Below are 23018 nucleotides of genomic sequence, written 5' to 3'. Positions count from 1 at the left end.
CCGCATCCTGCTACCGCGGACTCAGCATTCTTATAAGGCACCCTGCCATCTATCCAATGAAATGATGGTACTTCGTGTTCTCTGGAACATCCTCGGACGCTCGGACTATCGATATAGCTTAAGCCTCTACAGTTATGAGTGTGTCGTCCAACTTGGGGAATATTCTCCATCCTATCTAAAAGCATACAGAAGTTTTAAATAATAACTGAAAGCTCATTCACACGAGATGAGTTCGAATCCTGATACTGTCCACCGCAATGGCTATCAGGATTGGATTTGTTACCCCGTTTCGACACCTGAGTCTCACAAGGGCTCAGGACTCGAAGGTAAGATACCATCTCCATTTTGTGAGACTACAGCTTAGTCAAAAAACATTTAGTAGACGACGACGGTCCGTTCGTTACATAAGCGGCAGGGATGATTGGCTCGGCAAATCACGGATTTGTACGGGATATTTTTCAGTCCCGCTTGCCAACTCACCAACTCGCTTCCAACCCTCACGAGCATTCCCCAGCTCTCGACGCCTTCTTGCACTTGGGACAGGCAATCCTAAGTCGCTATTAGAGCATAGATTTACTTCTTAACGACCTTCTAATTCTCCGCAATGTCTGCAAAATGGGATGCTAGGTACGTTGCGCGTCCGCGGATTCTAGGCGTGGCTCACCCAGCCTGGTTTTCTCTTCTTTTGCACAATTGTTTCCCAAAGATATCTTGGACCCGTCCCTCACGATGCTGCCTACTACTCAAAATGTATGCTAGGAGGTGTGCTCGCTTGCGGTATCACCCACGCTGGTATCACTCCTTTGGATGTTACCAAATGTAACATGCAGGTGCGTACTTGTACTTTCATAAAGTTTGATGGCGTTTCATCCTCATGAATCCAAGGTTGACCCTGCGAAATTCAAAGGTCTTGGGTCAGGCCTCAAAGTCCTCCTGAAGGAGGAAGGTGCCAACGGTATCTGGAAAGGCTTCGGACCCACCTTTGTCGGCTATTCACTTCAGGGCATGTTCAAGTACGGTCTGTATGAAGTCTTCAAGGATTTCTACATGAACTTGGCCGGTGAGGAGATTTCCGAGAAATACAAGGGTGCTATCTGGCTTGCCGGTTCTGCTTCTGCTGAAGCCTTTGCCGATGTCGCCCTCTGTCCCCTCGAGATGACCAAAGTTAAGATTCAGACCAGTCCCGCCGGCACCTTCCCTACCGCTTTCGGCGCTGCCTTGAAGGAAATGAGCAAGCAGAAGGTCGAAACCCGTTACCCCTTCGGTTCTCTCGTCCCTCTCTGGTCGCGCCAGGTCCGTGTCAAGATTAGACCTTTCATAGCTTCCTCATCTTTATCCATATCTAGATTCCCTATACCATGGCCAAGTTTTACTTCTTCGAGAAGACCGTCCAGTTGTTCTACACCCATGTCTTCCCTCAGCCTAAGGAAACCTACAGCAAGACCACCCAGCTCGGCGTTACTTTCGCTTCTGGTTATATCGCTGGTGTTGTTTGTGCTGTCGTCTCACACCCTGCTGATTCCCTCGTCTCGCAACTCGGAAAGGCCGCTAACAAGGGCAAGTCGATCGGTACCATCGCCAGCGAGGTTGGATTCGGAACTTTGGCCACCAAGGGTCTCGGAACTCGTGTACTCATGATCGGTTCGTGTCTTTGACACGTTGATTGACATATATGTCCTCACCTTGACATTATTCTAGGTACTTTGACTGGTAAGTAATGTGTTGATCTCGATCGCACACATCCTTACGCGTTTCTTCCAGGCTTCCAATGGTGGATCTATGACACTTTCAAGGCAACCATGGGTATGGGCACAACCGGTGGCAAGTAGATTTGAAGTACGCGTCGATAGTGCGTTTCCTAACTTTTCCCGCTATCTCAATCATTAATAATCTCCTTGCCAGGATGTCTGTAATAATGAGTGTGAAATGGTCTTTACCCTTATCGATCTCGATAGGACAGCCCCTCCCATTATCTCTTTAAGCCCTCTTATTATAACCGTTTCTACGAGCGCTCCTCATGTTTATTCTTCGTAGTTCTAATCCCTATTCCTGCTATCAGAATAACAGCTCATTTGGCAAGGATACCACCAAGACACCACACCATAAACCCCGAAATGAAAATGAGTGACTAAATGAAATGACATATCGAAACGTTCCTATCGGGTTTTCAATTGCCTTTCCGGCAGGAAGAATCATCGGCCCTGGCGTTAGATCATACGGTGTCGCTTTCGTGTGGGAGCGTACAAACCCCCGCACAGAGAACCTTCTGGGCTGATAAATCATCCCACGGATGTTTTTTCATACAAATGCTCCGTAATGAGGAAATCCTTCTCCGCCCTGCAGTCTACTTTATAAAACACCCTAAAAGAGATCCGCTATTCACTACACCCTAATGGCTGATTTGCACTTGCACCCTACGCTATCACGCCCAGTAGGGCAGCATCTCCAGCATACCGACTCACTTATTTCCGTCGAAACTCACGTCTGGCCGCAAAATGACCCCGCACTCGAAGACTCACAGAAAAAACCTGAGTTACCTCTTGACACCAAGGAACAAGCTACCGACAACCTCGAAGACGATTGGGAACATGATCCTATGAACGCTAGAAACTGGCCTAGCCCAAAGAAATGGACCATGGTGTTCATCGTAGGTTATTATCTTTCTCTCTGATTCTATGTGATCGGGAATATACACTGTAGGTCTCGTTTTACACACTGATACCGCCGCTAGCCTCAAGTATGATGGCGCCTGGACTCCCAGAAAGTACGTTGTGTACGATCTATTGAAATCCACCTGACGTTTGTTATATGTGCTAGTCGCGGCAAAATATGGAGTGACGGACACTATTACGACAGCCTTGATTCTCAGTGTGTTTCTGGCATCGTTTGCTGTCGGAGTACGCCAACATTTGTTTCTTTTCTTGGAGCCAAGAACTGATATATCGCAGCCTCTATTCCTGGCTCCGATGTCTGAGATGTACGGTCGGACATGGGTCTGTTTTACCAGCTATCTCCACGGAAGTTTGGTTATTGATGGCCCTTTTCGATATCCTTCAGGTTCTACATATAGGGAACATTTTTTCTCTGATATTCAACCTAGGTTGCGCCTTCGCGCCTAATACGGGAGCACTAATAGCATTTCGGTTTCTCAGTATGTACCTCGGGCACTACGCTTCAAAATCATCGTCCTAATAGGTGTTCTCTGCAGGCGGATTTGCTGGAAGTGCGCCGATAGCATGTGGTGGCGGATCTGTGAGTGACCTGTTCTCGGAAAAGGACCGAGCTTCTGCTATGTCGTTATACACTCTGGGTCCGCTGATGGGACCGGCGGTCGGCCCTATCGCAGGTGGTTTCATTGCGCAGACCGTCGGTGTTAAGTATGTGTTCATAACAATTGCCGGTGAGTCATAAACCCCAAGGAAACGAGGACGAAAACACTGATGACAGTAAAACGTATAGGTGCATCCGGTCTTGCTAGTCTCTTGGGTCTCCCCCTCCTCCGTGAAACGTACGCACCCATTATCCGCTTACGACGCGCCAAAATGTCCCCCCGCATGTCTGCATTGCAGGCGCCAATCGTGCAAATATCGAAATGGCAATATCTGTGGCTGAATATGAGTAGGCCGGTCATTTTACTTACGCGAAGCTTCATTTGTTTTATCTTAAGTCTCTACATGGCGTTGTAAGTACTCTCTCTTGTCTTCCCGTGGACTTAAGTTTCTGACGTAGCGATGAAGTATGTATGGTCAGTCTATAGAAGCCGGCTTTAAGAGAAGAGTTACTCATCAAAAGTTCAGGGATTTACTACTTGATGTTCGCGACCTTTGCAAGTGAGTGAGTCATTACTACGAGATCTTTCTGTTTTGATTTCTGTTTTCTTTCTGGCAAGGTTTTTTCAAGGAAGCATACGGATTCGGTCCCGGCATCGGCGGTCTCGTCTATCTCGGGTTGGGTGGAGGTTTCATCTTGGCGACTCTCTTCGGTGCTCGCTTTGCTGATCAAGTATATCACTACGTGCGTCACCCAAATGACTGCATACAAGCAATCTCCTTACTTTCGTATGTTTAGCTCGCAGAAAAACATGGTGGTCAGGGAAAGCCTGAAATGAGAATACCTGCACTTTTCTTTGGGTCGTTATTTGTCCCGGTCGGACTACTGTATTAGCGGTTTTTGTGCCAGTATTTTTTGAGGCTCACGTCATGTTTTGTTAGGTGGTACGGATGGTCTGCCCAAGAGCATGCACACTGGATGATGCCCATCATTGGTTCCGGGATATATGGATTCGGTAATTATCGTCCTTCTACCCGTCTCCCTCCGCTGATACTTACCGTCGTTCTGGTAGGGATGATGACGACATAGTGGGTGCCTCCTTCTGGACCCTAAAGTCGCCCTGACGAGAAAGAACAGCCTCCCGATTCAACTGTATCTTGTGGACTCGTTCTCCTATGCTGCCAGTGCTCTGGCTGCGGCTGCAGTGAGTGTCAACATTGGGCCGCTTTCTGAAGCTCATTATTATGTCAAAAGGTGTTTCGATCATTATTTGGATTTGCTTTTCCTCTCTTCGCCAATCAAATGTTTGATGCATTGGGCCTGGGAGGAGGGAATTCGTTGCTCGCTGGTATGTTAATATTATTTATGTTAGAATGCACACTAATCTATCATGTAGGACTGGCAATTGTTTTAGGGATACCGTTTCCGATATGGATATACTATCATGGGGAGCAGATGAGAATGCGTAGCTCATTCAGCAAGAGGTAGAGTTGAAAGTTGTTAGAATAGGTAACTTTTGTTGTATCATGGAAATCACTTTACGGCGGCGACCGGCATGATGTTGCCTGTAGCACTTGTTCCCAAACAACGCGCTTATTTCGGCCCGGCCCTCAACTTGACCATCTTTACCTTGCACTTTACTCTCGTGGGCATTCGCTTAGATGGACACTGATATTATCATGCTGGCCTTGCCATAGTGATAGTTCTTCTCCATTGCACAAGAGTGCCCACCAGATTTGCCGCCTGAGCTTCTTTATATCATTTTCTGGTATGCCATTCCGAGTCACACCTTACTTAGATAAATGAGGACCAGAAAAGACGTGGGAGGTGAGTAGCACTGACTCCCAGTGCTCGACGACTCATCAAGCATACATTCACAGGTTAAGGCAGCCATATCTTTGGTCTGCATGTCATGGAATATCATCGTTACAGAGTTTCTATTCGAGGAGATCACAACTGGACCATATGTACCTTCCCTGGAAATGTTGGAAATGTTTGACCAAGACAGAAATCTCTTCTAGGCTCGTTGACATACTCAACCAATGTCCACGTCTCGAAATTTTGGCAAAGCGATCCTCAGCAGACTTTGAAATTTTGGGACGGATTCAATGAATATAAAACTCCGCCACTCCATTGCCTCAAACGTGTTGATGGGACTTCGGGCCACCCCGATTATGGTGCCGAAGTCTGCTATGCTTCAGATTCAGCCTTCATGTCTATCGCAGCCCGCGCTCCGAATTTGAACTACCTATCCTCTTTGTCTGCTCTGCTTCTCGGTAAACTCTTTGACAAAAATCACGAAATACCAATATCGTCATTAATTGTCATCCGTTTTCCTGTGGCATGTGTAGACCATCTACGGCTCAATCCAAGCTCAAAGCTTTAGTGTCCCATGCCTCAACCTTTTCGTGTCCCATTTCTGACATACATCATTATTAACAGTGCACTCATCTATAGCCTTTGCCATCTTTCGCAACTTCCACAGTTTCCTCAAGTTACGGTGCTGGAGCTACAGGGTGCAGTTTTCTTGGAGGCAACACGCTTGTCCATCCTGTTCCACGTTTTCCCAAAGTGCGAGGAACTTGCTGTTCCGGCTGGCCATGTCCATGTTGCTAAGCACGAATCCTCAAGACATGCCACAAAGAAGTATTATACTTCAATAAAGCGTATTCATTTGTTTGCAAGTCCATCTGGTCCTCTCCGAAGCCTTAATGGTTTGATGAAGGTTCATGCACATGTTTTGTTCACGGAGTGCTTTCCGGCGGTGGATACTGTGTTTCTTCATGGAGATTGGAGGTTTACTGTCACCGCACAGTTACTACGAGATCTCAAACCAATGCTTCAAGAGCGTAGTTGCTTGCTTGTATACGAAAACGGATCGCCTGTCACATTCTAATTATTTATTAGCGAAACAGAGGGAATCGTAAGTGTCTCGTATATCGCTAAGTGGCACTAATCTTGACTGTATCGTTACTCACATTCACTGTCTCCTTACATGCGTAATACAGCCTTTCCATCCACACCGTGGGATTCTATGTATCTCTATCTCATCATTACACGGCACAGTACCTTCAGGCACGCCGGACGCAAGGATACTATCATAACGAGTACGTGCGGCCATTACTGGACTTTCTGACGTCACCCGCCACTAGTACGTATTGTCGGCATCACTGTTTGGCACAAATGGTTTAAATTGATAGGCCAACTATACGACTTCAACTTTCGACAACCCACCATGGCCAGGAAATCATTCTTCGCATTTCTCAAAGATCAAAGAACCGCGATGCCTCCGGTCGTCAAAATCGATCTCTCTGGAAAGACCATTATCGTAGTTGGCGCCAACACTGGTCTAGGATTCCAGGCCACCAAACATTTTGCTACAATGAATCCAGAGAGAATTATCTTGGCGTGCCGGAGCGAAGAACGAGGACAGGCTGCTTTGGAGAGTATGTCGTCTTGACCTGAAAAAATATTCGAGCTAAATTTCGTGTTTTTAGGGCTAAGAAATGAAACAGGTTACCAGAAAGCTGAGCTCTGGCTGGTCGACCTGAGTCGCTTCTCATCTGTCACCGCCTTTGCGAACAAGTTCGAAGCTGACGGTGGTCGCCTCGATATCCTTGTTCTTAATGCCGGCGTCATTCCGGATAAGACATATCGTCCTACTGTTGACGGATGGGAATCCTCGTATGTCTGCTCGTGGGATCCTGTTAACACTTTCCTCATGTCTCATACAGGCTGCAAATCAACGACATCGCATCCCCTTTACTTGCACTACGTCTGCTTCCTCGCATGTTACACACGGCTAAAGAACACAATACCACGCCACGCATCTGCGTCGTAGCCAGCGATGTTCATTATTGGGCGAATATTCCGCAAAATGTTACGGACGGCAATATATTGGCCACACTCTCAAGCAAGGAGTATTGTACACCGAGGTATCTTCCGCTGATTCTTATTAATTACATTATATTCATTGGTACGACTAGTAACATGCAGAGCGAACGTTACAATCTGACAAAACGTAGTATCAGAGTGAATTTCCCGCGTGTCAGGCAACTAATCATTCGGCATAGTCCTCAATGTATTTTTTACTCGCTCCCTTCAGAGTCGTCTACCAGAGTCGATCATCGTCAATGCCATCAACCCTGGCTTCTGCGAGTCAGAGTTGCGCCGAAGCCTTACAACTACCTGGTATATGGCCTTTGCTGACTGGGCCATGGTTAAGTTGATTGGTTACACAACAGAAGAAGGTAGCCGCCAGCTGGTTTGGGCTGCCGTTGGAGGGGGAGAAGAGGAGAATAGTCTACGCGGCGGCTATGTATCTTTTTCAAAGATCGTAGAGGTCAGTGATTTTGCGATAAGCGAAAGGGGCCTGAAAGCGCAGGAGAAAATATGGGTGAGCAGTGCCTTCGGCTCCTCCGCTATAACCCTGCTGACAGAACCATACAGGATGAGTTGGTTGATATCTTGTCCAAAGTCGATGAAAGGATTCCGAACGTCATCGAATCATGCTTGGGCAGTGCCTAGATAATATTACGCGCATAACTACTACTTACTGCTATTACTTCATTCATAAAATATACATAGGAACGACTGGGGGATACGTTTGTCAACAAGGATCGGATTTTTTCAGGCAAAGACCGCTGCGCCCATTTGTATTCCGAACAATTGAAGAGAGTGGTGAGACATCCCAATCCTAGATACGCGGATGTCAGACCAAGCGGACGGGAGAGGCTCCATTCACGTACTGCTAGACCTGTTGGAAGCCGTCCACAAGTGCCGATTGATATCCCCTTGTTTCTGATATGCTTTCTCTATTTGATAGTAACGTTGGACACCATCCAGGTGTTATCCAATGGTTCGTCAATAATCTTGTATGTAGGAGCGACAACAACCCCCCAGGGACATCGAGCCGCAGTTTTGCAATATGTGCACTGTGGGTAACGAGAAGTGTTGTACGCGCTGCGGAAGGGTGAATTATGGAAATATGTATATCTGGCCCTGTTTCCCCCTCACAGCATTCTGTGATTATCGACAAGGACCTGTGGTAGCAGACACAAACAGAGAGCTGCGCATCCGTGAAATCGGTCAATGTGAGCACGAAAGAAATGTACGGAACGACGAAAGAGTCTTGAAGCCAATGTCGTTCGGTAGATCGACGAGATAGTGATATACATGTTTCACCGCTGTTTCCATCGCTTCTTCTTGGAGGCCGATGAAGCAGGTAATGGGGCGGGTAAGCCGAGGTATAAAGTCATGGTAGATGAGAGATTTTCGAAGGCGGGCTATGTCGCCTAGGTGGTATATGTATGCGAGGTTGGTAATGTATATGTCCTGAGGAGCGATAGGAGCGTTGACGGCTTTCCATGTTCGGTTAATCCGGGGAAAGCATTCATGAACGATTTCCGCATGTAGGACGGCATTTCAGAATGCCAGACTCTACAAGCTCTGGAGGAAGTGTAGTCATGGCGAAAGAGCAAGAAGAAATAGAGACGCTGCGGGTAAAAAGGCAATGTCTCATTCAACAGACACCTTTGTAACTATAGCGTGCAGCAGAGCACTAACACTAATCTCGACGTGGCTACCGCATCTGCACCGAAGGAAGGAAGGACCACAGAGTATTAATGTACTTGCTGCTAAATGTCAGCAATTCGGCGTTTGTTCAGTCAGCCAGCGGGGGTTGGCGTTAACATTCCGAGTCCGAATTGGTACCTTCTGCATGAAGTAGTCCTCTTCTATAGAATTGGAAATTATAGATACATTCATAGAAATGTGGTTCTGTTAATCGTGGTTTGTCAGTGTACAGAACCGGTCACTTGTGCAGAAACACCCACAGTGTCCCGCTGCAACGAAATAAGAGTACGTGTAGAATCCAATGATGAACAAATAGTGCGCTGTAAAAGGGCTAGCCCTATGAAAATCGAAGGAGGGTAAAGCGGGCATAGAACTTAGAACGTACCAGCTACATCATCTCCTCGTCGTTGTCGTCGTAGGCATTATCGACCTGCTTCTTCTTTCCTTTTCCCTTCCTTTCACTCTTCCCTGTCTGTTCTGGTGCACCTTCCCCTTCAGCGATATCTTCCGCCTTTTTCTTCGCTCGCTTCTTTCGCGGAGGTGGGGCCTGCTTTCCCGTCATTCGATCCAATGAGTGTCTCCCACTGTCTTCGTCCGCCTCTGCCTCTTTGTCCTTTTCCTTCTCTTCACCCTTAGGATGTAGCCGAACTTCCTTGAAGCAGACCCGTTGTTTTGTGCTTTCAAGATATGCTACAGTCCGTTTACTCCTGTCGACAGATGCATCTATCTAGGTGAGAACAAGAAAGGTATCGAAAATGCAAGGATTACCTTTGCCATCAACAAAGAGCAGTTCGGTGCCTAGCAAACATTCGTGTCGTCCCTTCAATACCGTGCCAGAAAGCTGTAAAAACGGAGTGGGTGTATCGAGTCCAATGAGCCGGTAGTTTGCTGAGCTGGGAAGTAGGGACGGTTCGACGCTTCCGAGATCGAGGGTAACATAGGATACCTCTTCTTCGTCATCATATTCGTCGTCTGGTCCGAACGCGTCGACATGCTTGTAGCCTGGGCAGAGCGACATGTCGGTATAATGTCATGGGTGCCGAGTCCTAATTTGAACATCACTTCCCGATGATGCTCTCCGGAGACTCGGACCGGATGAATTGCTCTCGTCGTTCAACTGCTCTGTGCTCTTCCAGCGGCGGTCTTTCCGGTCTCTCAGTATGTAAAAGATTTCGCACTGCCTCGGCCCAAAATACGTCGTCGCGATGGCATCCACCACTGGTATGCAGTGCCAACTTAGCTATATAAAAGAACTGACCATGAAAACGGCTAACAGAGCTGGTTCTCTACCCCCCTTCATCACGTCTGGCACGCCAATGAAGCCAGCCGATCTTAGGCGCCTATTTATTTGTCTGACATCCATTATATCAGCATCTGCAATGTAAGTCATTTTCACAGTGTATACGGATCTTTGACGAGCTCGTATGTCCAGCCCTATATTTAACTCTGCACTGCACCTCCAATCAAATGTGAGCAGCCTCGAGACAACGATGACAGTACAACTGGACGACGGACCAAAAAATGAGGGCATAAAACAGATGAACTCGGATCCGACAGGCAGTCGGTGGTATTACATCGCAGCAAACTGGACACTGAAGAACAGCAACGACAATCAGACGACCCGTGCAATTCTCATCACCAACACCAACGGTCGTCCTCTACATGAGAGCGAAATCTATTTCTTCCAAGAGGTGTGTGTTACCATGTCTGTGCTGTGTAAAGTTTCCGTCAGTAACCGTCGTCAGATCCGACAAAGCGCCCTTGAAATGGATCACGAAGATGGAGGAGACCGTTGGTGGACCGTTCTGCCCGACGTCTCTAAGAATCCCGAGAAACCCCCCATATCCCAGATAATCTCAGATTCGAAGGATCAGAATGATTGTGTGAATTCCGTCAAGCAGTGTCTTCTGCTTGCTGGTAACGCACTTACCCAAGGCCCTTGGTTGTGCGGCCATGTCTTTTCACCGATAGTTCTACTCACTTATAGTGATCATTGGACAGAGAAGCCAATTATCTTCCTGGCGGTGCATTCTTTACGCCAGAGCTGACTGACGTGGTGCTTACCCCATGGAGCGCCGAGAAACAAAGCGAGGCTCGTAGCGATTTTGTCATTCGTGACATATATCGTTTCTGATATGCAACAGAACGACTTTATGATACAGTATTTGCAATTTGTTATGACGCAGTATGGAACCCAATCCTCAAGACGAGCGTCGGAGGACGATGATAGCGACGGAACATCGACCACGTCGGGGTCACCAGACCCGACGTCAGGAGAGCAGATGACGTTCAATGAAAACAATCTGAGCGAAATCTGCAAGAAGTAGTCTCTCCTAGTTCTGATGATTCTTTATTAATAGATTCCTTTGAATCAGACCAATACTGGTTTCTGATTTCAGTCCCGCAATAAACCCCAAGATTGTCTGTCAATGTCATGGAGTACTGTCTGCCAGGTCAATCTTATAGGAACGCTTGTGATTGCAGTACAATGTTAATAAACATGGCCTATTCCGAGGAACTAGTGATACAGTTATGTTGTCGAACCCTACGTCTCATCATCCGAGAAGTCCAGTTCGCCTTGTCCGACCTCAATGGGCCTGACCACATCCTCATCGCTCAGAAGCTCTGTCGTAACTGCCTCTTTCTCTTCCTGCGACTCCTCCAAGTAATCCAAACACCCCCACTGACAGCCCCTCCACCTCACCGGTACCTTTGCTCTTTCTCCCAACTCAAACCCTGCAATAATGCTCTCCCAGGTAAACCTCTCCTCTGCGTGGTGCACAAAGACACCGCCGCACCTGCAGACGCCCGTCCCCGTCCCTTGTGGTGGGGAGGGAAGGTCTGGATCGACGTACACCGACCCCGGTACACATGCGTTCAGCACGCTCTTTAGGTGCGGGCCTATGGAAGGCCGCTGCTTCCGGCCAGGGATACCGTACTGGTTTTCAGCGAGAGGGAAATCGTAGTACCTCTCCAGAACAGTCTGAGGAGACGGAGGTGAGAGCAGCATGCGGAGGCACAGTTCGTAAAGGGGAATAACATGCGGGAGAGGATGTCGCGTCTCTGATATGGGCCGCGGGGATCGATCTGGAGCTTGTTTCCATGGGTTACCTATGAGTGTCAGTTTCTTAAACTTCATGCGCAGGATCTCGGATGGGAGGTATTCAAGTTTGTTCATCGAAACGTTGAGCTCGCGAAGGTTCTCCAGCCGAGCGATTTCGGGAGGGATGTATGTCAGGCGGTTTTGTTCTGCCAGTTTTAATCGATGACCAAAGTAACAGCAGGAAAGAGATTATAGACATACGGAGTCCAAGAAGTGTTAATTTCTGCAGGTCAAAGAGATCTATAGGCAGCACAGAAATCGTGTTGTTCCGCAACTGCAAATGGATTTCTTCCCGCGGCACGCCTAACGACAAGGCACTACGCGTCGACGAACGCGTTTCGAATAGCGATTTTGAGGCGTCTGTGGTCGCAGGAGCTGTAAAGTTTCGTTTGAACACTGTCTGGCGCAAAATTGGACTAGTTGGTGACTCTGAAACGTATTCACGCTCCTGCTCATTCGACGTGACAAAGAAATTGGACAGTTCGGAGATAGCAGAGAGCGGGATAAGTTGTAGACCCCTCCCGCTAGGAAAATTTAAGTAAAGAATAGCATGGAAAAGGCGTAGGCTGCTTACACCAAGTCAATCTGGCCGTATCCAGAGCGAATGATTTCATCAACAGCATCCTCCCATATCTTTTCATTCTGCGCAAGGAGAGCTGACTGATCCAGTTCAAAGGATGTATCAGCGTCAAGGCTGGTATCAGCGACAACATTCAATTCGACCGAGTCGATCAGCATGTCGTCAAAGTCCAACTCCTTCAAGTCCATCCGCGGCGTCTGCCTCCTTCTTTTGGCCACCTGGTCATTAGACGACTGGGGCAAAGGTCTTTTGTTCGCGTACTTTCCCTTCTCGGCATCATATTCCGGAGGCCTTTTCGTTGCCTTGATGCTTGCGGCATAGGGATGGGGCGACGGATGGAACGACTCAGGCTCGCTGTCAAAGGCAATGATATCGGGCGAGGATGGCGGCGACGAGTCTATGCATGGGCTGGGGGATGATGGTGGTGACGAAGAAGGAGGGGAAATAGATCTTGTGCTTGGGTAGGACATGGAAGTAGAAAGAAGAAAGCGAAAGGAGGCATACGATCATATATACCTTTCATCATGTGATCACGTCGCGTACTTCGACGCGTTGCTGAAGCCGTCTCTTTCGGAGTCTAGGCTAAGGTGATCTCGTAATTTATTCGATTCCACGGAGAATACAGTGACATGATACAGACTAGTGAGATACAACGATCCTCTTTACGTTTTCTTTCTCCTTCCTAGGTTCCAACAGCCTTTTCTGAGAAGACAACCGAGGCATCATCGAAGTCTGGCCAGCAGAAACGGATCTCATCGCGGAAGACACCATAGGCCTGCATAGTGACCCTTTGACTGGTATAGTGGAAGATTTCTGCCGACGCAAAGGTGTAGCACAGTCAATCACGGTCTTAGCAAGTGGAGTGCTTGGGTTGGATGAAAAATGGCCGGGGCTAGTATGTCGCTCGACTGACGCTTGGAGCCCAATTCGCTGAATGGGCGTTGTTTGGTTGGATGGTCGTTGAACTAGAGCGGTTCTTTGCATAGGTGTTGATTGCGATGTGGGTGTCGCTCGCGTAGTCGAACTCGTTCTCGTCTTTACAGGGATCGGAGGATAATCCGTGTCCGGCCGGAAATTCGTCGGTTTGTGTTTCAATGTAGGCGGTCGAGGGACAAAAGTAAGCGGTGCTTTGATTTTCTTGGGAGTCTGGTCCTCCTGCTCGACCATAATCTTACCCACGTCAGCTAAAACCACCGTAGACTTCGAAAAGGCATACCCCAGTGGATTCAACACTCGTATTGCTCCCCTCCAATGATCCCAAGTCCGTCCCGCTAAATTGACCATAGAGTCTTTCAATCGATTCAACGACACGAGGCTCTTCCAGCATAAGGTAATCACAATTCGAGATATGATGCGGAGCCTGCTCCTTCTTCTTGACCCTATACCCTTGGCGGTCCACTGCCAACTCGAACGAAGAGCTCGTCTGTGGGACCAAGCTCTGAGGAGCCATCGGAGTCGAGGCAGCCCACATAGCTTGTTCGGCCTTCTCCATGAGCTCTGGAACCACACCAAACGCCGCTAGAAATCGTACAAAGCGTTCCAGCAAATCGAGCTTGGTCTGCGTCGTCTTGAAGAGAGCATTGAGTCGCGCGTTTTCCTTGGCGAGACGAACTACTGTCTTGGAGTTGCTGTCTGAGGACGCGCTGAGGGGCTGCGAGACAGAGGCGAAGGAGTCAACTTTTTGCGCAGCGAGAGGCATGCCTACATGAGGGAAGGAATTTACCAAAGCGGAACAAGCGCCAGCCGCTTTGCCGTTCTATTTGTCTCTCTCCTCATAAAATAATAGAGACCGTCAAACGCCCACACCGCAATGACAGCGCGGGCTTATCTCTGCTCCGCCGCCGGCCTGCAATCGACAAGACCTACTTATGCTTGACAAGAATCCATCATCATCAAGACCTAGGGTTTTCCAGGGAACCTGCCACTATGAATGAATGATGGAGCTATTCCGTATTCCGTTGGTATTTTTATGGTGCTATGGCCTCTACGGGTAGTAACACATGCCTTTAGTATCTGATGAGGAAATGTACGCAGCCCTCGCACCACTGAACAAGGGTCATGTCTCACAATAATTTCTTATCTCTAGGTCCTCTTTTGGCATGACATGATTTTCCGGCAACACATTTCCAACGAGCCTGCTATTTCCCCTCGAGGGCTACCTATCGATCACTGGCACAACTAGCCGAAGTCGAGACCTGATTTCAGAACTAGTCTTAACGGAGCCGGCGGTCTGTCCGCTCTAATTCTACAGACCATGGCCTAAGTGAGCCCTGTGGCTGTTTTGATGCCTCTAAACTTACTACTTGGTAACGCAACGATTGACGTTTCCTCAGGGCATGGTGCTTGAATACTCAGAGTACATCTTTTCCCTTGTTCTTATCACGTTTCTGACCATCGTACCATCTGCAGTTTCAGTTTACATTGCATCCGATGCGATAACGGAAGATGAAGTTGCATCTCATAACGTTAGTTCCGGCGTTCCTATATGCCAACCAATAACTGAGAGCTCCTCACCTTTCAAGATCACCATCTACTCCGGCCCACCTCGTGAATGAATGAACGTTGGCCTCCACAAATCATCGTTCTACTTACCGTCATCCCCTTCAATATCCGGTAACACATGCTAGCCTCGGTTCTCCGCCACCAAATCCAGGCACAACCCTGACTCGATATCAGTTGACGACAAAACCCGCCTTGGGTCCAATAGGAACGAACAGTTCTCTTTGCCTCGTGCCGCGACACCTGACAACCCCGCCACCCATTTTCTTTGCATTCCAGACGTGTCGTGTCGTACGATTATTTGAGACATCCGCCAGTAAATGCCCGCCCCATCTAGTTCGACAACACTACTGTTTATGGTCAGGGCGCCACCTTTGTCAAGTAAGCTTACATGCATATGCGCTTGCTGCCACTAGAATCCGACTGGCTAACTGCTGCGCCGTCAACCGCCCGCCGTTTGACGGCGTTTACTCGCCAGTGGAAGAAGGTGGAAGAATACATTAAGCTGTTCGAGCTGTCTAAGAGCTAGAGCCGAAGAGGTCTTCCGTGGTATCATTTTTTTAGGAGTCGCTTGGGGAAGTGGGGAACTGACGATCGCCGTGGTCCACGCCTCGACATAACAACGAGGATAAGCGAGGACAGTTCATGTTTTCTCGGCCGACGTTTCGCTAGGCTTCGATAAAAATTTAGCACATTTATCTGACATAACCGCCGATGGTAGAGGCGCTTGGCGAATCGCGCCTCCAAGTCGACTATGTAAGTATGTATGGCGACGGGGATTATGACTTGTTTGTCTTTGAAACCCTTACAACGAACTAGTAGATCCCGTACTTCAAGGAAAGAACTGATGTGGAGACGTGTTACCCATCCAACTATACGTACTTATATACAGTCACGAGCAGACATTGCTTACAATAAGCTACAATAAGCCTTGAACAATTGACAGTGCGGCTCCAACGAGTAGACAATGGCATAGCAACTTGCTAGGGCTGATTAGAATTACTCCTCAGCGCGCAACAGTTGGGATCATAATAATAAGCCTGCATGCAAGGTGACAAATTCGAGTCATGTTCCTAATCAGACAGCCAAGTAAAATACAAATCGCGAACCCCACACTCCCGACAATGAATCGTTTTACCGACCCTGCACGAGCGCTCCAATGACCTTCGGTGCCTTATCCCGCTCCAAAGCTTCGCCGGTGCAAAAGGGTGCGTTACCGCCCGCTCTTAGTCATCGGCATTGGTCGGGCCACGCAACGCTCCCCGGCCTTGACCTTGGCATACATACATCGTCAGGCACTCGGGAATTCTTCAGTTCTTTTCTGAGGATCGCAAATGGCATTACGATGACGTCGGACAATAGGTGGTGGACGCCGATTAATTGCCTTCAAGGTGAGTCAGTTGGACGGTTGGTTGACATTTTCCTTTTTCTCTGCGACGTGAATTATTTCAACGGTTATCGACGCAGAGGGGAACTTGATCCGCAGATTGAGGACAATGGGGACCCACTGTGATCATAGGACGACCCTTCCATTGTTCGTCGAACGTATGATGTGCACGGCAAACGGATTCAGAAGAAAGGTGAGAAGAGTGATGCAGACTGTGGGAACTCCGAGAACGAAGGAGTCATTCTCGTCTCGCGAAGGACATCGGCAGAGTAAGCGTTCATTATGCGAATCAGTATTCTAGACTGCAGAAGCAAAATGATCAATAGACAAAGGCTGAGAAGAGCAGGATCATGTGGATGGCGAAGGGTATCTATAGACAGCGAGATGATGGGGTATGTAAAAAGGAACGAGGCAGGACGAAGGCGGCGACGGGAGATAAAGGCTCTTGGATCATCATCACGTACTGTGAAAATCACCATATGCACGCGAAGCCGTGGGATTGCGGACACCTCAGCGCCAGTAGTAGTAACAGCAGTAAAAAAGTTTGAAAGCTGAAACAGACCGAGGATGGACGGACGTGGTGGATCCACATGTCGGAGACTCGGATCGGTGGACATAGTGCCATGTTCCAATTACAGCTGTAGTCGTTGCCATGGAAGCCGAGTACTACGCTCTTGATGACAAACGAATTAGAAGGCGGGAGCGGTGCTCGCAGCGACTGACTCGGGTATCGAGGACGGCTTCGACAGACGCTGATGTTAATATATCGATATCGAAGCGGCTAGAAGGGTGAATACAGTCTCAGAAAAGGATCATACCAGTTATTGTTATCGTATTTTTGTACGGATGGAGGGATAGCATGATAGGCGCTGGAAGACGAGTGGAGATTGCGGTGCCTGTGGCGCCCGAAGATGCTTTCAGTAATGTTCAATGTTCAACAAATATTCGCTCGGCAGCCCTAACTGAGGTGAAAACTGGGCAAGAACATCATCTGCGCCGACGGTGTGTGGAACTCGAGGGTATGTTTCCAAGTTGTCGATGTCAACGACGGACAGGATCCGCGAAGCAGTGTCACCGTGATGTGACAATAAAGCAACCAAGATGGGATCGGCCACGCCCGATCTTGTTTGCCTTCCTGGGAATTCGAAATTTTCAGATTCTGAAAAAAACGATGCGGAAACTTTATCGGCCCCTGCCCATGAGGCAGACTATATAACACGCCCTCTTAAAGGATTTGGTACCTTCTCATTCATCGACGACGATGTTCCGTACAGGCTCGCCGTACTCGCCCTTCTTCACCTCTGGCCTGTTATCCTCGCCAGTCTCACCAGCCTCACCTATCGACTTTAATGAGCTCAGGCCCCGCAGAGGCAGCCTCCCCACGTCGTCGTCCGACCGCTCTTCAGCCTACTATTTTTCTCTCCAGTCTAGGCGTAATATCAATGAGTTCCGCTCATTCCTAACTCTTGACCTGGCGGAGACACGTTCAAAGCGTGGGTCGAACAATCACTGGTCGGAGGTAGTGGTGCAGCATCCGTATGTTTTTTTGTTTTTTTCTCTTTTTGTTCGTTGGCTAATCAGGCTCTGTCCGTAGTCCTCTTCCTGACTCCCCGACGTTTACCTCTCGTTCAGCATCTCCGCGGCTACGCTCTATGCCGTCTCCCAAACCTGCACCATCCATTACACTCCCCGAGCTGCCGGTAGTGCCGACTCATTCCCCCGTTGCTTCTTCCTCTTTCACTCTCCCAGACTCTTTCACCAAGCCTCTCCGGATAACCAGGCCTAAACTGCCTTCGCCTGCCTCGTCCCGATCCCGAAAGTCCCTCGCGGTCAAGACGCCACTACTCTCCCCTCGCATTGCTCGCAGTATCTCCACTTCTACCGTGTCTACCCGCTACCGCACCCTCCGCCGCACCTCTGCCCTAGCCGCCCTTGAAGGACACCGAAAACGTACGCAGTCGCTCTTGATGTCGCAGAACTTTATCAGTCTCTCTGACGACGAGGGAGATGATGAGCTTTCTGACGATGACGACGACGAGTCTTCGGATTCTGATGAAAGCTCCATTGATATGTTGCCTTCCGTCTCAGAGCGTTCGCAGGGCTCGCAGAGAAGCAGATCTGACTGGCTGCATCTCAAGAGTTTCATTGATCTTCGGAACGAGCGCGAGGACAGTACGCGTGAGAAGGACAGAGCGTCTTTCAACAGTGGTAGCAGCTGGGGATGGCGGAGCTACATCGAAATCGCTATGGCATGAGCCTCTCTCCCTTCCCATATCATCTTTCGGTTTTGGCGCCTTTCGTGCTTCGTATTTACGGACTCTGCTTTCGCTTTTGTATTCGCTTTCATGGCCGCCGTCCACCCTCAGACCTACTCTATCGTAATGAACATTGTCCTTTTATTTTATGCATAATACTTTTCCAGCGCCTTATACTTTCTTCTCTTCGCTTCATTGCCACCCGTTCTTCGTCCTTGCATTGTATTTTTACCATTCATCATTCCCATCTTTTCTTTGTACAACATGCACATGCTTCTCGCCTCTCACACTTATTCCATTAACGGGGCTGTTGATCATCCACTCGCACATACACACAGACAATGTACTAGTCCGTATACAATAAAGTTATACACTGCATTCAGACTTGCTCATTTATTTTGCCGGCCCGTTACTTACACGTAAGCTATCATTATGAATGATGTCTCGCGTACCTTGGTGAAGAACATCCATTTCGGATATCCGTTCCGGTTCAAGGTCTCTGCACACCCAAGATGATCCTTATCATGCCCACCGGACTCCGTTTTGGATCCATCCAGTGTTCTCATCGACCATCGAAACAAGTAATGAGACCCTGTGTTCAACCCTGCTGGGATCGGATGGTTGCTGGGGACTGAACATTTGTGCGTTCATAGCCGCTGGGATCCGAAGATTCGGATCGGGTTTCGTCCTTTGGTACTGTGCGGAATCAAGGGACTTTGCTTCGTTTGGACCATCTTACGGTACTAGTAGCCTTTCGTCTTCTTGTTGGCTCCCACAGCGTGGTATAGGAGGAATTCCTTTGGAAAACGCCGATCCCAGTGCAGTGTTCGTACCTCTTCCAGAGCATCTTCACATCATCAGCACTTTACAGCAGCCCCGGCATGTCTTATATCCTGAACAAGTGGCGCTTATCATAGAACTGATTTCCTGATTATGATGTGTATCTGCCCGTTTGAGCTCGAGTGTCATACGCCGAACGCCCGTTTATACTCAGGCTCGACGGCGAGGATACTAATTGGAAAACGGGTGTCAGCTAGACCTATCATCTTCCACGGCACGAAGAATGTTCTGATTCCTGGAGGATTAAGTACAGGAACATGGTGCTGTTTCCGCTTACGAGACGATAGGATTCAAGTTGAAAACGGCCCGGTTCCTTCTAGGTGACCTTGTCAGCTGCTAACCAGGCCCAGAACTTCGCTGTGAGGGTGGGTCCTGAACTCCTCCCACATTGGACGTCCGCAATGTTCGTATAGAAATTGCCAGCCCTCCTACTTCGCATCAATGGCCTGCGGAAACTGCCGGATTTGACTCCTACGACTTGGGATCGACGTGCCCATTTACTTCAACCACGGCTGCCGACGTAGCATCAATTCTCACCGCTTATTTCATGACTGGCTCTTCACAACAAAAAGCGCTTAGCCACCTCATCGGGTGTCGCAACTAATTCAATTGTTTTTTTTTTTTGCAAAAGGCCATTCAAGATCGGTCGCAACGCCTGAAGGGCATTTTCCGAGCCTGGACTCATAATAATCGTCGAGAAAGTATGCTCCCGCCTCCAGAAGGCTAGGACTGCCAGGAGACATTACACGAGGTATGCACCCCACAGACAAGTTTAAACTACTAACAATGCTTCTCCGTCAGTATATCGATGAGCTCTCCACGATCTGTCACAAAAACTGAGGGTCCGTATGTCAAGGGTATTGGCGGTTGTTATCCTTTAATCCAATCTCAGGACACTGGTAATTTTACGCACGGCCAGCAACGCTGGGAACCGGTAACCGGAGGCGCAGTAAAGACGCTTAGGCCTGGACTCTGAAAAAATCGAGAGGGCGAAATCTCAGATTCACTCTGTATCATAGGACGGACTGTGTATGCGCAAATGATGTTCGTCGCTGATCACTTTGTACTATAGGCAGGACGACGCCATCGTACTCGCCCTCATTCTCCGTTGTCCTTTCTTCAACTTAAAAAATTAATCGATCAGCGCCAAGTCAGCAAATTGTTCCCTTGCCTCTGGACCTTCGACGAGTCCTCGTGTTCGTCCTGTATTGCGAGCATATACTGTCCCTGAAGGTTAGACTGCTTCAATACCTATTTCCATTGTTCGAGAAGTATTCTGTGAATACCGGTATGTTGATAACAATGGAACTTTGGTCATTGTTGACGCTAACTTCTAGTCTACTGTACCTGAGTGACAGGAACAGCACAAATATGAGCGTTACGGGTGGCAAATAAAGTTGCAAACCGCACGACAGCTATGCGTTACGTTGCTTGAACAGGCATCAACAGAGGCACCATTGAAGCTGTGGTAGGCACACATTTTCCACGGTTTCGCTGATATGTTATGTTTTATTGACTGAAAAATGGTTTAGCATGTATCCCCAGTGTGTTCCCTGCTCAGATTCAAAGGATATCTATTTATTTTTAGGAATTTTTATACCGTAACGCGAAAAAAACTGGAAAACAAGGCCTTCATTACGCGTTACAGGGGGCAAAACAGAAACAACCCCGTACGGTATAATCTGAATCGGCCGGGTGACTTTTGTCTATGTTGAATGAGACCTAGACTGTTTCATACTCCCAGTCTGAGACCATTTGTTCTCCTTTCTGCACCATGACTACCCTTCCTTCAGAGCTTGTGGAAACCATTATCTATGACGCCTGGCACTCCGAAATGCCGTCCTCGGTCCGGATGTCTTTCATGACCTCTTGCTCCCGGGTTAACCAAATGTGGAAAGCTGTCTATGCCCCTATCGCTTCTCGGGATATATACATCACCAATGTCGCATACATATACTACCTATGCGACATAGCCCAGTTCCAAAAATCCATCATCTACCATGACTTTATCCCCCGACTCACACTCTCCATCACTTGCTTCGTCGACCTACGGAAAAACGCCCAAGATAGATATGCAAAGGAAGTGAGCAAGATTCTCATGCAGTTACCTAATTACGTTGGCTTCAAGGCTCTTTTCCGGGACATCAGATATATCTCTTGCGAGTTCATTTGGAGCGGCAGTGGACAGAGACCACATTTACGGGTACTCCATGGTCTTCCCATCCATGTTATCTGTCGTCGGTACCTATCAGAATCTCATCACGCTGCATGTCGCGCACGAATGGACGTGGATATCTCCATTACGAACCCAGACCTTTCGTCGAGTTTATACTATGACAATCAGTCTGAGGCTTTTACTCACGCATTGAATGAAGTCGATATCACTGCATACTCTTTTTCACCCCTATTGCCGCACACTCAGAAAATAGTTTCTGACGCACTATGGTTTCATCAAACTTGGTACAAATCGGAGCTGCCTGGGGATCTGGAGTTTATCAATTGGAGGTTATGGATGGCATCTAAACGGCCCCACCCTGGTGCGTGGGTGGAGCCTCCTTCCTTTGATTCGTCTAACATCCATTGGTCTAGGATTAAGATGGCTTACGGCCCCGTTCTATCGCCGGAAATACGAACAGCTGAACTCATCTTTATCGAGACTATACGTCGGTTCTAAGTTATCCCGAAGATATGAATGAAACGAAGCCTTTCTAGCGCAATGAGACGCACAGTTAGTGTGTGTTATAGCGGCTGGTTCTTGTTGACTATTTTTGGGCGACTGGTTTTACGACTTCCCTACCATGTTAGTTCTTGTAAGCGGTTGATCCCGAACGGATTCACATACCCTGCGCAGCGGAAGGACGGACATTCAGTGTGCGACAATATCACATCATGATAAATTCCAGCATTTGGTTCAGCCGCTTGTTGGTGTTTCAGTTTCATGAAAGAATGCATCTAGACTCGCAAGAAGAAGTCTGTAGACAGCGAAGGGAATTAAAAAAGATGATGGAGAAGATAAATGACAGAATGCGCATATTCTTCGTAAAAATTTGGCACCCTGAGGACCAGATATGGACTGGATGTTACAGCCAGTTATTCTAGCTCACAATAGATGCCCAGCGCCATAGTCTTACTTAACTGAGACTTATGCTAAAGAGGAAAATGATATCATATCATCAGAGGACCTATGTCAAGAAGAATGCTGCGGATAAAAAGGCGATGTCTCATTCAGCAGAAACATGAGGTGGGCCTTGTTACCAGATGAAGGTTACGGCGTGCAGAGCATTGCATTCCTGGTCCGCACTAGTCTCGGAATCGCTATCGCATCTGCACCAAAGAAAAGAAAGAATGGCAGAGGATTAGTGGACTTGCTGCTAAATGTCAGCGGTTTGGCGTTTGTTCAGTCAGCCAGTGGGGGTTGGCGTTGAAGTATTCTAGCTCTATAGAATTCGAAATTATGCATCCATAGTAACGTGTCTCTGTTAGCCAGTGTACCGATCCGGTCACTTGTGC

The 23018-nt window shown here is 48.2% G+C and overlaps 11 protein-coding genes across 11 annotated transcripts; 8 read left to right on the top strand and 3 right to left on the bottom strand.

Annotated features, from left to right (window-relative positions):
* The first annotated feature begins 456 nt into the window (after positions 1-456).
* On the top strand, positions 457-2064 carry BT62DRAFT_934068 (mitochondrial carrier). The gene is made up of 7 exons (XM_043186669.1): positions 457-627; positions 707-830; positions 886-1293; positions 1347-1641; positions 1699-1710; positions 1762-1849; positions 1903-2064. The coding sequence occupies exons 1-6, from the start codon at positions 605-607 to the stop codon at positions 1827-1829; spliced, it is 930 nt and encodes a 309-aa protein (XP_043037906.1). The 5' UTR covers positions 457-604; the 3' UTR covers positions 1830-1849; positions 1903-2064.
* A 32-nt stretch (positions 2065-2096) lies between these two features.
* Positions 2097-5094, top strand: BT62DRAFT_240714 (MFS general substrate transporter). The gene is made up of 16 exons (XM_043180182.1): positions 2097-2647; positions 2701-2764; positions 2818-2897; positions 2949-2993; positions 3058-3151; positions 3209-3400; positions 3460-3682; positions 3738-3745; positions 3798-3830; positions 3890-4014; positions 4069-4157; positions 4212-4285; positions 4343-4358; positions 4408-4474; positions 4525-4618; positions 4667-5094. Exons 1-16 carry the CDS (start codon positions 2393-2395, stop codon positions 4756-4758), a joined length of 1551 nt encoding a protein of 516 aa, XP_043037905.1. The 5' UTR covers positions 2097-2392; the 3' UTR covers positions 4759-5094.
* A 1411-nt stretch (positions 5095-6505) lies between these two features.
* BT62DRAFT_981647 (NAD(P)-binding protein) lies at positions 6506-7797 on the top strand (the record flags this gene model as incomplete). The annotated part of the gene is made up of 6 exons (XM_043189615.1): positions 6506-6716; positions 6768-6954; positions 7005-7205; positions 7257-7291; positions 7344-7666; positions 7720-7797. 6 exons carry the CDS (start codon positions 6506-6508, stop codon positions 7795-7797), a joined length of 1035 nt encoding a protein of 344 aa, XP_043037904.1.
* Positions 7798-8743: 946 nt separating this feature from the next.
* On the bottom strand, positions 8744-9922 carry BT62DRAFT_971064 (uncharacterized protein). Its single transcript, XM_043189005.1, has 4 exons — positions 9613-9922; positions 9230-9567; positions 9105-9181; positions 8744-9048 (listed from the first exon to the last, which is right to left on the bottom strand). The coding sequence occupies exons 1-2, from the start codon at positions 9860-9862 to the stop codon at positions 9233-9235; spliced, it is 585 nt and encodes a 194-aa protein (XP_043037903.1). The 5' UTR covers positions 9863-9922; the 3' UTR covers positions 8744-9048; positions 9105-9181; positions 9230-9232.
* A 62-nt stretch (positions 9923-9984) lies between these two features.
* BT62DRAFT_241076 (uncharacterized protein) lies at positions 9985-10794 on the top strand. The gene is made up of 4 exons (XM_043180184.1): positions 9985-10065; positions 10121-10225; positions 10277-10535; positions 10601-10794. The coding sequence occupies exons 2-4, from the start codon at positions 10161-10163 to the stop codon at positions 10607-10609; spliced, it is 333 nt and encodes a 110-aa protein (XP_043037902.1). The 5' UTR covers positions 9985-10065; positions 10121-10160; the 3' UTR covers positions 10610-10794.
* Positions 10795-11315: 521 nt separating this feature from the next.
* BT62DRAFT_1077747 (uncharacterized protein) lies at positions 11316-12997 on the bottom strand (the record flags this gene model as incomplete). Its single annotated transcript, XM_043179332.1, has 3 exons — positions 11316-12093; positions 12149-12471; positions 12522-12997. 3 exons carry the CDS (start codon positions 12995-12997, stop codon positions 11390-11392), a joined length of 1503 nt encoding a protein of 500 aa, XP_043037901.1. The 3' UTR covers positions 11316-11389.
* Positions 12998-13166: 169 nt separating this feature from the next.
* On the bottom strand, positions 13167-14226 carry BT62DRAFT_1008065 (uncharacterized protein; the record flags this gene model as incomplete). The annotated part of the gene is made up of 2 exons (XM_043177410.1): positions 13167-13697; positions 13744-14226. 2 exons carry the CDS (start codon positions 14224-14226, stop codon positions 13167-13169), a joined length of 1014 nt encoding a protein of 337 aa, XP_043037900.1.
* Positions 14227-14863: 637 nt separating this feature from the next.
* On the top strand, positions 14864-15874 carry BT62DRAFT_1008064 (uncharacterized protein; the record flags this gene model as incomplete). Its single annotated transcript, XM_043177409.1, has 7 exons — positions 14864-14992; positions 15155-15307; positions 15364-15385; positions 15443-15533; positions 15591-15688; positions 15748-15786; positions 15846-15874. The coding sequence occupies 7 exons, from the start codon at positions 14864-14866 to the stop codon at positions 15872-15874; spliced, it is 561 nt and encodes a 186-aa protein (XP_043037899.1).
* Positions 15875-17471: 1597 nt separating this feature from the next.
* BT62DRAFT_934062 (uncharacterized protein) lies at positions 17472-19088 on the top strand. Its single transcript, XM_043186668.1, has 2 exons — positions 17472-17949; positions 18008-19088. The coding sequence occupies exons 1-2, from the start codon at positions 17675-17677 to the stop codon at positions 18666-18668; spliced, it is 936 nt and encodes a 311-aa protein (XP_043037898.1). The 5' UTR covers positions 17472-17674; the 3' UTR covers positions 18669-19088.
* Positions 19089-19192: 104 nt separating this feature from the next.
* Positions 19193-20883, top strand: BT62DRAFT_1008060 (uncharacterized protein; the record flags this gene model as incomplete). The annotated part of the gene is made up of 9 exons (XM_043177408.1): positions 19193-19249; positions 19322-19366; positions 19419-19497; positions 19922-20099; positions 20170-20259; positions 20310-20457; positions 20581-20596; positions 20653-20796; positions 20867-20883. 9 exons carry the CDS (start codon positions 19193-19195, stop codon positions 20881-20883), a joined length of 774 nt encoding a protein of 257 aa, XP_043037897.1.
* A 231-nt stretch (positions 20884-21114) lies between these two features.
* Positions 21115-22564, top strand: BT62DRAFT_934060 (uncharacterized protein). Its single transcript, XM_043186667.1, has one exon. The coding sequence runs from the start codon at positions 21283-21285 to the stop codon at positions 22180-22182; it is 900 nt and encodes a 299-aa protein (XP_043037896.1). The 5' UTR covers positions 21115-21282; the 3' UTR covers positions 22183-22564.
* Positions 22565-23018: the final 454 nt, after the last annotated feature.

This window comes from Guyanagaster necrorhizus (genome assembly GCF_019112545.1).
Source record: "Guyanagaster necrorhizus MCA 3950 unplaced genomic scaffold BT62scaffold_18, whole genome shotgun sequence".
Lineage (NCBI taxonomy): Eukaryota > Fungi > Basidiomycota > Agaricomycetes > Agaricales > Physalacriaceae > Guyanagaster > Guyanagaster necrorhizus.
This window is presented reverse-complemented; position numbering and strand designations above follow the sequence as displayed.